Raw genomic sequence first — 13,143 nt, 5'->3', positions numbered from 1 at the left:
AAGGCGGCGGCGGCGGCGGCCGGGCGCGCCCGCACTGCGCCTGCGCGCCCGGAGCCGTCGCCCGGGCACCGCGCGCCGAGCCCTGCCCTAGCGGGGTCTCGCGGGACTGGCCCTGGGCGCGCGCTCCTCGGCGGGCCACGCTCCGGGCCGTGAGCCGGGGGCTCCGGGGGCCCCGGGGGCCCGTGTCCCGCTTTCCTGACCCGCGGGACCGGTGCGGCCCTGAGGCCCCCGCGCGTCGCGGAGAGGCTCCTCCAGGTGCTTCCGATCCTGCATGGCGGGCACTGCGCGCGTTACCTCGCGTAATTGCCCAGCCGACCCCGGCCCTGCCAGGCAGCCGTGGCCTGGTTCACAGACGACCCGACAGCCTTGTCCAGGATTCGGAGTGAGGTCTGGCCAAGGCCACCTCCAAGGTCCTGCGAGGACTGTGGTGCGTCCTCCCCACCGCCCCGAGACCTCACGTTAGTGACGAGCCCTGGGGCAGCGCAAGGGACCACACCGTAAACATCTGTTGAATAGTTGATGTGCCCGCCGCACCTTTCCTATTTCATCCACATCTGTCTGGGACTCCGTTCCCACGGGCCCGCGTCTGCTCCCGCCCCTTCTGTAAGGACCTCTGGATGCTGCTCAAAATTCCCAGAGACAGGCAACCAGGGGGAGACGGGGCACTGGAGCGATCCCATTCCCACTCCCAAGTCCTGGACTTCCCTTCTCCGGTGTAGAGGCAGGAAGGGTGTCACCCCGCGAGGCAGGGCAGTGGGACTCAGGTGAGCTGGCAGAGGGAGCAGTGACGGACCGGCGGCGGCCGGGTCTTTGTGGGAATTCAGTGCCACTGACTGATGAAGGCCGTCTGCGGAGGCCCCCAAAGCCAGGGACATAAGGGCCCCCGCAGGACCCCCTGCCTGCCTCCAGGAACATCTCTCCATCCCACAGTGCCTGTACCCTGCTTTGCAGGGTTGTGTGTGGTTGTCTATCCCAAGGTGCTCTTTCAGGGCAGGGCATGACATTGTACTCCAGGGCCTTAATATAGCTGGGGCATGACTCTTACTTTTTTTTTTTTTAAAGATATTATTTGTAGGGGCACCTGGGTGGCTTAGTCGGTGAAGTGTCTGCCTTCTGCTCAGGTCATGATCCCAGGGTCCTGGGATCGAGCCCCACATCGGGCTCCCTGCTCAGCGGGAGGCCTGCTTCTCCCTCTCCCACTGCCTACTTGTATTCCCTCTCTCACTGTGTCTCTATCAAATAAATAAAATCTTTAAAAAATATAAATAAAAATTAAAAAATAAAGATTTTATTTGTAAGTAATCTTTACACCCAAGGTGGGGCTTGAACTCACAACCTCAAGATTGCATGCTCTACCAACTGAGCCAGCCAGGTGCCCCAGGGGCACGACTTTTAAAGTCAACCAAATATACAGAACTACAAAGGCTTGCCCCTGAGGACAAAAATGCAGTCCTGTGGGCTCCAGCTTCTCTAGCCTCCTCGCCAGCACCACCAGCTCCGTTCTCCTGGTCACACTTGGTAGGGATGTAGGGCCTGAACTACTGACGGGCCTCAAAAGCCCCTCCACACAGCAGGACCCTGGCAGGCCACATGGGGTTGACTCGGTGCCACCCAGCTCAGGCCGGAACCACGCCATCAGGAAACAGGTGATTGGCCCTGGGGCTGGGAGCCACCATGGGTGGAAGCTCACTGGCTAGTCCCCTCATGTCCCCACACCCCTAACTCCTCAATGCTCACAGGATGGGCTCCGGCTGCCATTTATACACGGGGGGTGACTGAGAGGCTGATTTATGTCGTGCTGTTGCTCTCCTCCTCCTCCTCCCACTGGGAACACATCCGGCCACTTCTCCATCTTGGAAGAGGGGACAGGCAGGCATGAGGCTGCGCCCACCCGGGGCCACCAGAGAGGTCTGTGGGAAGTGAATTAGGGCCCAACTCACCTGGAGGCCAGTGACACTGTGTGGGTGTGAGGGCTGCCTCCTACAAACAGATGGCCCTGGGCCCTAAGGTCAGCCCTCTGGACATGTGATGGTGCAGGGCTGCCCACCTTCTAATCTCTGGGACCTGTGGGGAGGGGAATGTTCCAGACTACCCAGGCTCCTTTGCTGCCCCATCACCCCAGACTCTTCTTCAGAGCCATGGAGAGAGTATGTGAACAGGGTCCTGATCACCTGCAGAGGAACAGGTAGCGGGTTTGTTTGCATGTCTGGCGGAGGCCATCAAGGAAGAGGACGTGCGATGTTGAAACACCCAAGATAGCCAAGCCCCCAGCATCTGTCTCTGGGTCCAGCCAGAGAGCCCAAGAGAGCCCATGTTGGTCTCACCTGCCCTAAGTCTGGCTGGCCCCCACCCAGGAACAGCACTGCAGCCTTGCTTGGGAGTGATACTGCAAGGAAACAGGCCCACGGGTTTCAGCATCCCTGCTGGTCCACGCAGCATCACCATGACCAGCTTCCAAGCTGCCTCTTGGGAGCAGATGCCGAGACCTGGCTCTCTGGTCCAGCCTGGCCTTCCCTGGGCCTCCAGTGCATTGCTTCCCACTGCAGCTGGCCACTGCCCTCCTGCTGGCACCTCCCAGATGTCCCTCTTCAGCTTGCACGCTCCATGGGCAGATCTGGGGGCCCCCCTGGCTTCTCCTGGAGTTCAGCAGGCCCCAAACTGACATTGCAAGGAGGCTCAGGGCACAAGGGGATGTGGTTGGTGTCCAAACGGACTGACTAGCCCTACTCCCACGGGGGTCCAGGCAGGGAGATAGGCCCATGCCAGGGTCCTCCTAGGATGGACTTCTCCCTTCTCTGTCTGGCCAAGGGCTGCTGACCTGTTTGTTCCGGAGCCTGAGCCCAGCTCTCATGGGGGCCACAAGACAGGGGTCAGCCTGGTACAGGAAAGGACTGGCAGAGAAGCAGGGCAAGGGGCCCCATCCAGGCAGGCAGGAGCCTAGGGCAAAATTCCAACTAGGAAACTGAGGCAGAAGCTGGACCAAGCAGAGGGAGCTGGTTCTTCCACCAGGCCCACCCGGCCCACTGGGCAGAGGGCAGTAAGTTCCTTCATGCCCCATTTGATAGGTGTCAGAACGGGCAGCGATGGCAGCCAGGAAGGCATGCCAAACTGACCCTCCCCAGTGGGACCCCTGTGGTGGCTTCTCTAGGTGGTAGCATCGCAATGCTTCCCAGCTGGCATCTGTGGGCCCCTGGCCCTTGAGGCCCAGCTCTGTCCTCGGCCCACCCTGCACCCATGTGAATCAAGTCCCTGCTCCTCCCACAGGGCAGTCTGTGCTCATGCTTACAGTGGCAGCCCTGGATGTCTGTCCCCGTGGGACACTCAGGCCTCGTTCACCTCCGCAGCCTTCTTGCCTAGCTCACTCCCCTTCCTCAGGCTCCATCAGGCTCTCCTGCTTCCCCACCTGTGGAACTTTGGCTTGAGCCAAAACGGCAGCTTGAAAGCCCACAGGTCCCATCTGCCGGAACCCAGTACCTTCTTCGTGGGTCGGAGTAAAGCCTCCTTGCAAAGCTTATCTGGACCCCGGTGCTTCCTCCAACACCATGATGTGCCTTTTCCACACTTCAGACCCACCTGCTCACTTCCCTCAGACCCAGAGCGCGGGGGCCGCACGCCCCCTCGTCCTACCAACGGCAAGTGCTCAGCGAGACCCGCCTTGGCTTGAAGGGGTGGCTGGAAGCCAGCCTTGGTCCTGGCCAGGCCTGTGGCCTGACCTCTTCTGGGAACGTTTTTTCCCCAGAGAGAGGGTGCCAAGGCTCTGTCAGAGAGGGGTGATTCCGGCTGCTCACTGCCCACCCTCATGCCCACCTCTGCGCACACAAGGGGGGACACAGGCCCTCCAGGCCCAGATATATACACATCTGCTGGTTCTGTGTCTCTGGAGACCCCTAATATACCTCCCTAGGGGGCTCCTTCCTCACCTGCCCCTGCCCGTGTGAGTGCAGGGGACATCTGCCCCCGCTAAGCTTGGAGGTGTGGAGGGTACAGAGGCTGGGGCCCCTCACACAGCAGGGCACGCAAAACCCAGCCTCCAGTGCCAGCTTCGGGTCACGCCTTGTGACTGAGGCCCAAAGCACCACACTCTTCCCCAGAATCTCCCTCTACCTGTGCTCACTGAGACTCAGTCCCCCGCAGCCAGAATGCCTTGCAAAAAAGGGCTCCAGGACCTGTGGGCTGTGGGTAGCGTCTAAGACGACACTCAAAAAGGACCCTCTACAGCCGCTGGGGCCCTCCCTCCACACGAGGTGATGAAGTTCGAAACAAGGCACTGGGTTGGAAACCAATGTATTTCATCTAAAAGGCTGGGAAGAGAAATACAGGCTCTGTAAGGTGGGTGGGGAATGGGAGATACGGACCTCAGAAGTTGAGACTATCCAAGGAGCCCTTTTCTCAAATGCCAAACAGGGATAAGGGAGAGTTGGCAGCCGTGGTCCTGCCTGCCAGACTCAGGACACTTGGGACCCTCTGGTCCTTCTCACACTGAGGAGGCATCCCCCCAAGTGGAGATTGGAGAAGAGGCAGGGGTGGGATGGGGTTCCCTCCTTGGCTGGGCCTTCCCGGGAGTGGGGGTGCAGGGGAGGGACACTTGACCTTTGTACTCAGGAGGGGCCAAGCCCCAAGCCAGCTGACCATGGGGAGTTAAGACCCCCTGGCCTCCTGAACTCCAGAAGAAGAGCTCCTGACCTGGTCTGGGGGCAGAGGAAGGGGGTCGCTGAGATCAGAGAATCCATCTGTGTTCTGGGCCAGAAAGCACTCAGTGACTGCACAAATTCCTGCTGGGAAGCGATGTGGTCCCTCCCTGGTTACAACCCCTGCTGACCTGAGTTGACCAGAGTGGCGGGCAGCAGGCTGCCGTGGGGACACGCTGTGTGGCCTGGGGCTAAGGACAGCCAGCACAGGAGTGTCCCAAGCGCAGCAGCGAGGAGGAGGTGGGGAGCAGCCTGGCGAGCATGTTGGACACCTCAGTTCTCCTTGCCTGCTGGGGCCAGGCTTTGGGGGACCAGCTTGGAGTGGCCAGAAGAGGTCAGTGAGGGCCCTGCAGAGGACTCCCGTTTCACCTTGTCCAGGATGGTCTTCTTGATGGAGGCTGGTGAGACCTTCTCCCGGTCAGCCATGGACTGCAGCTCCCTGGGGAGGCAGTGAGGAGGGCTGGCTCTCGGGCTCTGCCTCCCTCCTGGGCCCAGCTGTCCCCCAGGGGAGAAGGAGTGCCTGCTGGCCTGGGTGCTACTCTGCTGTCCCTCCTGCCGCAGCTCCCTCTGCCAGCCACCCCTCCCCCACACGGCCCTCTGCCTGCCTCTCACCTCATTCAGATCAGCTCAGGGTCACCAAATCTACCGGCCGCCCCAGCCCCTGAACCCTTCATGGGACAACGGCTCCAAGCCAAGCCACCAAACCCTGCCATCCCTCCGGCCTCTTCCAGTCCTTCCTGCCGACCCAGAGCTGGGGCGAGCGCATGCGCAGAGCGGAGCCTCCTGCCGGCTGACCGGCGAATCTCCCCAGGAGGAGGAGGGCAGGGAGGAAGGGGTGACCCGGCCCACAGGGGTTCCCTCTGCTTCCCACTGGCCTGCCTCCCCGGCCTGGGTGGTCACCCTGGTGTGCGGGCTGCAGGGGGTGACACTCTGTGGGGAGCACAGCGTGGGCTCACAGGGCAGCCCGTCCCCATGGGACAACGGCTGGTGAGGGGGAACTATAAGCTGTGACCCTGGGGGCGCCCCTGCCAGGCCTCGGTAAACGTCTGCTCAGGGAATGGCTGAGCAGAATGTGCGAGGCAGCACTGGGGGCCCACCGTGTGCGGATGCAGGAGGCCTCCACAGCGTTGATGAGGAGGGAGCGGAAGCCCCCACTCTCCAGGACATGCAAGGCGTGGATGGTGGCCCCGCCTGGAGAGCAGACGTTGTCCTTGAGCTGGCCTGGGTGCTTCTCCGAGTCCAGTAGCATCTTGGAGGCCCCCTATAGCCAGAGCGAACAGCTGACTGCCGCAGGGCGCCTCTCCGGCCTGCAGGCCACTGCCCCCAGCCCCAGCCCCCGTGCACCCGCTGATTCTCCACCCATCCACCCCCACTGCAACAGCATCAGGCCCGGCAAGGAGTGGCTCCCACCAAAGGACCAGGAAAAACACTGACCAGCAGAGCCTGGGCCCCGAGGCGGACCGCCAGGCGCCTGGGAAGCCCCATCTTCACGCCCCCATCAGCCAGGGCCTCCAGGGCTGTGAATGCCTGCAGGGAGAAGGCACTAAGCCATGGCCCTAGGCCCCTCCTCCTCCTCCAGACAACAGTGGGTCCAGCAGCTCTGCCCACTGCAGCCAGAGCAGGGAGCGGGGTGAGGACGTGCCCCAAGGGCCTGGGAACCGTCCACCACCACCAGTGGCCGCCCATCCCCGGTCCTCACGTAGGCTGGGCCGCTGCCACTGAGCCCCGTGACGGCATCAATCAGGTCCTCCTCCACCTCCGTGCAGAAGCCCACGCTACCCATGAGCTGCTCCAGGAGCCTGCCGTCCTCCACCTGGGCGTGGGGGCCCATGGCATACACGGTGGCCCCCTCTCGCACCACGACCGGCGTGTTGGTCATGCAGCGGATGACTTTGGGGGCTGGCTGGAACGCCGTCAGCTTCTGGAGGAGAAACCAGCTGTGTGTCTGTACCGCCCCTTGCCCAGCAGAGCGTGCTAGGCATGACTGAACGCGCTCGGGCAACTACGTATTTCCTGGCTTCTCGCTGTGGGCTGGGCCACTGTGCCCGTTTCACGGCCAGGGCTCCTGACCACCGTGCAGCACGCTGGCCTGGACCCACAGAGCTCACCTTCTCGATGGAGCTGATGGTGACCCCAGCAGCGCAGGACACCACGATGTGACGATCCTCAATGTCAGCGCCAATCTCGTCCAGGATAAAAGGGATGATGTGTGGCTTCACGGCCAGGAAGAGCACATCACTGTGCCGCACGGTCTCCTTGTTGTGGGGTGTCAGGTTCACTCCCAACTTCTGCAGGGAGCACCAACGTGGGCTCAGCCTGCCGACGTCGCTGGCTGGCCCCCCTAGTATCCTCCCCAAGCTAAGAGCCCCACATGTAGAAGAGGACAGAGGTTGCTGAGAATGTGGACAGTCAGGGTAGGGGGCTCAGGGCATGGAGCTCTGACAGCCCCCAGCCACCCTTCCCACCCTGAAGTGGAAGAAGCTCTCTGCTCTGGAATACGTCCCTTTTGCAAACAGAAAAAGGGATATGTATCCATGCCACGGCCCTGATCCACCCCACCGTGGGCGACCGTCCTCCAGGGGTGAGTGGTGTTATGGGTGGCAGGTTCCCAGCTGGACATCTGGAGCCCTGATTCAGCTGTGGTAACCAAAGCTATTTCAGTCCCCAGATGTGTTCAACCTGGCCCTGACACTGTGGTCCCATCTGCCTGGCTCCCACAGCCCCTGTGGAGGCTCCATTTGGGGAACCCCATTCCAGTCCGGCACACCCCCCCCACCAGCTGCACGTGTGCCTGTCACCCAGGTTCCGAGAGCCGAGCAAGGGGAGCCACCAGCAGGCCAGGAGGCAGGGTCTGTGGGATACTACAGCATCTCATGGGGGGGGGGGGGGCGCCATGGTGTCTCCCACTGGCCCTTTACATCTGCGGCCCTCAGGGTCAAGGAGATCCCACTCTCTTCCCAGACACACCAACTAGCCCCTTCGGGGACTGCCTCCCTGTCCCCCTCCACCCTGCACCTACGCGGAGGGCAGAAACGGTGGCCAGTTCCATGTCTGGGGAGCTGGCCATGATCTTGTGGGCAGCCAGGATGCCTGTGGGTAACAGAGATCCTTCCTCAAGGCCTGTCCTGGCCTCCCCCCATCACATTCCCAGGAAGGAAAGTGGAAATCCCACCACCCAGATAAGACAGCAATCCCTGCCCCACCCCCAAACATCCCAAGGCTGCCATTTCCCACAGGACTGAAACAGGGCAAGTTTTCCAGACCCGAACCTCACCCCCAGCCGGTAGAAGGGTAATGGCCCACCCCAGCACTCCACGGCCTCCGGGCTAAAGGGCCTACCTGCGGCTGTGAAGCCCTTGGCCAAGGCGAAGGCCAGCTGGCCAGCTCCGATAAAGCCCACGCTCATGTTGTCTGGGGCCCCGCCCACAGCCCTCGCAGCTGGCACGGGCGCTGGGGGGCGCTGGGGGAGCAACTGCGGGGCGAGATGGGGCAGGATCCAGAGCAAGAAGTTGGGCGGGCAGCGCCAGGCCTGGCCGCTGGCCCCGCGCCCATCCCCCCGCTCCCACCGCCATCCCAGCCGGTCCAACTTTCCCCGACGCCGCCCGCCAGCTCCGACGTGGCAATCGCTCCAGTCTCCCTGCCCACAGTTTGCCCCCGACGGTCCCGGACAGAGGACACGGGGAGGGGCGTGCCGGCCTCCGGAAGGGGTCGGACAGCCGCGGGGGGCGACGGCTCGGAGCCCGGAGGCCCCCCAGGCCCGAGCCGGTGTGCAAATGCGCCTCTCCCCGTGCACCGCCCCCACCCACACCTGACCCCAGCTCCGCGCCCACTCACCCACTCACCGCGCTCAGGTCGCCCCGGAGCCGCGGAGCCGCGCCCGCCACGCGGCACCCGAGCCTCGTCGGCCCCGCCCTCGTCGCTCCAACCAATGGGCGGCGCGGCCGCCAGGCGCCGGCCAATCGAGGGGCGCGGGAGGCTCCGGGGCGGTTGCATCATCCTCTCGCCCCGCGCTCACGCCCCCGCCGCCGCGGCCCAGCCTCCCCGCGCCCCCGCCCCCCGCCCCGGTCCGCGCCCCCGCGACCGCGCGTGGGGACTGAGCGCGCCGGGGCTGCGGCTGGCGCGGGCCTCCGAGGAGCGGCCGGGGCGGAGGCTCCCCGCGCGGGGCCTGGTAGTGGGCCACGCGCACACGGGCACGCCAGGCTGGTGTCCTCAATCGCGTGGCCGGGGCTAGCTGTTACTTGATCAAACTGGAGAAGCCCAAACTGTATAACATTTTTGCTTGCTTGCTTTTCTTTTCCTTTTTTTTTTTTTTTTTGTGGGAGGCTTGAAAACAATTTGCAAAATGGAAACATATTAAAATATAACACTCTTTTGATACTGTGTTTTGTCGCTTTAAAATTTGTTTATTGTACCGAGAAGCTTGGACACTGGAGAGGATAGCCTAAGCCTTTTCAGAATCTCAAAATAGGGGGGCCCCTGGGAGGTCTAGGTCAATCCCTCTGAGATCCAGACCCTCTTTTTCCCAACTGGGGTTTTCTCTGCAAGTCTTCCCCGCCCCCCCCCACCCCCGGAGGCCATAGCCTGTACCATGTAAACCTCCCCAAACAGGTGCTTGGGGTGGGTAGTGATCAACCAGTCAACAGAAGATGAGATCCCATAGTGCCCCCCAGCTCCTGTGGAGCACCCCCACATCTCCTGACATCTTGTCTGCAGTGTCCATGGAAATTTTTGCCCCTGCATTTGGAGAACAAGTCATTTTTCCCCTGAGGATGTGTTCAGGGCTCAAGTGAGTTGAGTTTGCATTTGGGGTTTAGGATAGTCCAGGGTCCCAGTCAGCAGAAGGATTAAGGGCAAAGTAAGAAGTAATAGCCATTGGGAACCCAACCACCACCGGGATCCCCGCCCCGCCCAGGGGAAGGGGTGACCTGCTTTATTTTTTCAGTTCTGTATCTTAAATGGTAACAAGCTGTTCTCAAACATGATCCGGCATTACCCTGATGTTTGTGCCCCAGAAGCAGGGCTGTGAGCTCTTGTGGACACAATGGTGGCCACCAACGCCAACAGACCACTGGGTAGTGATGGTGCATGCAAGCTGGATCTCCTGGTGTCCACTGCATGGGTGCATCTGAACATTCAGTCCTTACCGTCTGAGGGAGGGGCTGTAGCAAGAGGCCCTTCTCCAGTTGGCACCCCCAGGATCCATGCCCACCAAACCTCACGACCCGAGTGCCCCCTGAGACTCCTGCCCACCAACATCTGCCCCATGACCCCACCCCACTTGTCCAAAGTGGACTGTCTGGGGAGTGGTCCAGACTCAAACCCGTAGGCATAAATCCAACAGCCCCCCCTGAGTATTGCCTGATTGGACATAATCAAAAGACAGAACCCTTCCTTTAAAAAAGTACTGTTTTTCAGTGATAAGGACAAATAACTCCCTCCTCCAAAAAGAAAAGGTCCTCCCACCCAGGGAGTGACTGTTGGCAGGAACATCCCAAGGCAAGCCTCCTGGAGGACTTCTGCCATGTTTATCTTGAGCCCTGGATCCCCCCTCCTTTGTCTTCCCCACAGGACCTTTAAAATTTAGGGTAGGTGGAGCACTGGGTGCACAAGGCCACTGGACAATGAGGAGACTGGGGAGCTGGTGACCATTTCAGAAGTTTGGCTAGAAAAGGAGGAAGACTAGTCCACCTCCAGGCCTCCCTGTGAGCTAGGAAGGATGCGGCCCATATGCTCATTTGTCACCTGGAGATGGACCCCCTGGCCCCCGCTCTCCCCCAGCCAGTGAGGGCTGTCAGGACACCTCAGGACACACTGGCTCCTGGTCCCTTTGGGGATCGGCTGTTGAGCCAATAACACCTGCCCCCCTCCAGATAAAGGACCCCTGTCAGTGCGTCCTCCCTACCAGGCAGGCGAGTCGCCCCCCTCGTGCTCTGCATGGCGCCAGCACAAGGGAGCCCGTGGAACCCATGGCTATGCCCTGCCCCTGGCAAGCCCCTGCAGGAGTGTGGGGTGCTGGTGAGCACCACTGGAAGGGGGGAGACAAGCTCGGCAGCACCCTCACCTCCCCACCCCCATTGCCCACAGAGGGAGAGGACAATGCCTGTTCCTTCCTCGGGAGGCTGCCCCTCAGCCCAAGGGGCACCTCCTCCCTCAGTCAGGCCCAGTCTTGGCCCGTCTCCCTGCTCACACTGGGTCACACTGGGGGGATGGCCCAGGAGGTGCAGCTGGCCATCGTCCCCTGGGCAGAGACTGCTCACCAGAGCCAGGATGCGTGTCAACATTGGCCTTTATTTCCTGCTCAAGGCCCCAGGACGGGCCACGGGGCTGCTGGACTCAGGGGCGGCCCAGTCCGGGCTCCTGAGCAGGAGGAGCTGGAGTGTGGCAGGGCTCAGCTCCAGTGGGCCCTGGTGGTCAGCGGCCAGGTGAAAGGATACTTGAGTGGAGATCGTGGGCCTGTGAGCACTAGGGAGGTGCCCGGCGCCCAGGCTCTGTGACCCAGCGGCTGCCCCCGGCTGGGCCCTCCCCCTGGGTGGGGGCTGCCCCAGACTCGCCTGTCTAGGGCCCACAGCAGGCCCTGCAGAAGCTGCCGCCCTGGGGCTGATGGTGGGTGCCTGGTGGGCACTCCCTCCCTGGGCGGGAACCCGGCTTCCCCTTGGCATTCTGCGCTCACTGCGGTGCTGCCAACGCCCTGTGGGCTCCTGCAGGCCCCCGGCACTGTCTCCAGCCTGCCGAAGCTGCCGTGTGTGACCACACCATGATTCCTGTTCTTCCTAAGGCCACTCCGAGGTGGGCAGGGAGGGGTCCCCACGCCGAGCTCCTTCTCTTTGAGCTGGTACAGAGCCCCCCAGCAGCGCCCTGCTGAGACCGCTGTCCTTCCCACACTCCCGGGAACCGTCCCCTTTTCAACTCTACTTAGGTCATGGCCTGAATGTAGTCTCCAGACACTGGGCACATGGGGCTGCCTCCAAACCCTAGCCTCGATGTCCACATCTATAAAGTGGGTCACAACAGCATCTGCTTCAAAGGCTTCTCATGTTGCAGTAGGGAGCACTGAGCCAGGGAGGGCCAGGAAATGGAGAGAAAGCGCGAGCGAGATACAGACAGAGATAAGAGATATACACAGAGAGATAGACCAAGAGACAGAGAGGGGCTGGGAGCTGCCTGGGGGAGGAGGATGCTTGCCTGTGTCCTGCTCAGGGCCTTCTGCCCCTCTGTCTCCCCTTCCCCCCTCCCCCAGGCTGGCCAGAAATCCAGGAGTGGCTCTGGTGGTTGCCTGCCTCGGGCTTGCTCCCTGGGCATCTGGGTTCACCCGGGTGGCCCTCACGGTGCCTAGGGCCCCTGGAGAGCCCTGGCAGGCAGGCAGCTACAGGGTGGGCACGAAGCGGATCCTCTGGGAGTAGGCGAGGTCGGCGATGTACAGGAGCAGGTTGACGTAGGTGAAGGTGGCCACCACCAGCTGGCTGTCCCAGGAGCAGCTGCCTTGGGGGCAGTCGGGGGGCCGCCCAGGCTCACCATACTTGGGGTCGAAACAGAAGACGGGCCAGATCACAGCTGCGCTGAGGTAGAGGAGCACGGCCAGGAAGGTGTACACCACCACCAGACGGTCGAAGGGGCAGCCCAGGCCCCCCGTGTGGCCCGTCACGCTCAGGGCCACCACGGCCACCGTGGCCAGGAAGCACAGGCTGTAGACGGCCACGCACCACTGGGTGGCCACGTAGCGCCCGTAGCGGCTGTCGTGGACGAGCGCCCCGAAGATGATGCAGGCCACGAAGGCCTGGACGATCTTGAGGAGCCCCGAGACCGTGGCCATGTAGCTGGCCACCTGGCCCGGCCGGGCCCGGGTCAGGGCTACCTCCGCAGCGTAGGCCAGGAAGAGGAGCCCGGCAAAGACGCTGGCAGCCAGGCGGAAGTCCCTGGCTGTGCAGCCCGCGGGCTCGGGGGGGCACTCCAGCCGGGTGAAGTACAGGGGGTAGATGATGGCGGCCGTAGCGGACAGCAGCGTGGCCAGCATGGCGAAGGCCGCGGTGAAGTTGCCCCAGGACAGGTGCAGGCAGCTGTGCAGCTGGGTGAACTCACAGGCCAGCACGAGGCCGGAGAGGGCGAAGCAGAAGCCCCACGCAGCCATGCAGAAGGTGCCCTGGACGCCCGCGAAGCCGCCCCGGTGGGCCACCAAGCTGAAGGTGGTGCAGCCAAAGGCCAGCTGCAGCACTCGGGCCGTGCCCACGGGGGACGTCACAGCGCCTAGGTGCAGGTACCCACCCCCGGGGGGCTCCATGGTGCTGCCCATCTGGCCGGCCTGGTCCTCGCCTCACTGGCTGCCCGCTGGCCCTGGCGGCCCGGCTCTCCGCTGTGCCCGCGGAGACAGGTGCCGGCAGCCTGCAGTAGCGGTGATGAGGACGCCGCCTGACATTGCAGCAGAGGGCCGCCTCTCCGCGGCCTGTGCGGGGCGGGCGAG

General features: G+C 62.7%; 2 protein-coding genes across 3 annotated transcripts; both read right to left on the bottom strand.

Moving 5' to 3' along the window:
• Window positions 1–4,273: 4,273 nt before the first annotated feature.
• On the bottom strand, window positions 4,274–8,602 carry PYCR1 (pyrroline-5-carboxylate reductase 1). Of its 2 annotated transcripts, none has more exons than XM_035025755.1 (8): window positions 8,531–8,602; window positions 8,028–8,160; window positions 7,708–7,778; window positions 6,797–6,976; window positions 6,388–6,609; window positions 6,123–6,215; window positions 5,786–5,949; window positions 4,274–5,127 (listed from the first exon to the last, which is right to left on the bottom strand). In XM_035025755.1, the coding sequence occupies exons 2-8, from the start codon at window positions 8,092–8,094 to the stop codon at window positions 4,962–4,964; spliced, it is 963 nt and encodes a 320-aa protein (XP_034881646.1). In that variant the 5' UTR covers window positions 8,095–8,160; window positions 8,531–8,602; the 3' UTR covers window positions 4,274–4,961. The 2 variants fall into 2 exon arrangements, with proteins under 2 accessions (XP_034881646.1, XP_034881647.1); XM_035025756.1 differs by having other exon boundaries at window positions 8,523–8,601.
• Window positions 8,603–10,956: 2,354 nt separating this feature from the next.
• Window positions 10,957–13,143, bottom strand: MYADML2 (myeloid associated differentiation marker like 2). The gene has a single exon (XM_035026376.1). It carries the CDS (start codon window positions 12,973–12,975, stop codon window positions 12,052–12,054), a length of 924 nt encoding a protein of 307 aa, XP_034882267.1. The 5' UTR covers window positions 12,976–13,143; the 3' UTR covers window positions 10,957–12,051.

Source organism: Mirounga leonina, unplaced genomic scaffold (genome assembly GCF_011800145.1).
Source record: "Mirounga leonina isolate KUSES-001 unplaced genomic scaffold, KU_Mleo_1.0 Mir_197, whole genome shotgun sequence".
Lineage (NCBI taxonomy): Eukaryota > Metazoa > Chordata > Mammalia > Carnivora > Phocidae > Mirounga > Mirounga leonina.
The sequence above is the reverse complement of the archived record's forward strand: the minus strand, read 5'-3'. Positions and strand labels throughout refer to the sequence as shown.

Coding starts and splice junctions, on each gene's coding strand:
- MYADML2 (XM_035026376.1), bottom strand. CDS start 12,975: ATGGGCAGCACCATGGAGCCCCCCGGGGGTGGGTACCTGCACCTAGGC.
- PYCR1 (XM_035025755.1), bottom strand. CDS start 8,094: ATGAGCGTGGGCTTTATCGGAGCTGGCCAGCTGGCCTTCGCCTTGGCC. Junction 6,977..7,707: donor CCACCGTTTCTGCCCTCCGC/GTAGGTGCAGGG, acceptor TGCTCCCTGCAG/AAGTTGGGAGTGAACCTGAC. Junction 5,128..5,785: donor GCCTCCTGCATCCGCACACG/GTGGGCCCCCAG, acceptor CTGCCTCCCCAG/GGAGCTGCAGTCCATGGCTG.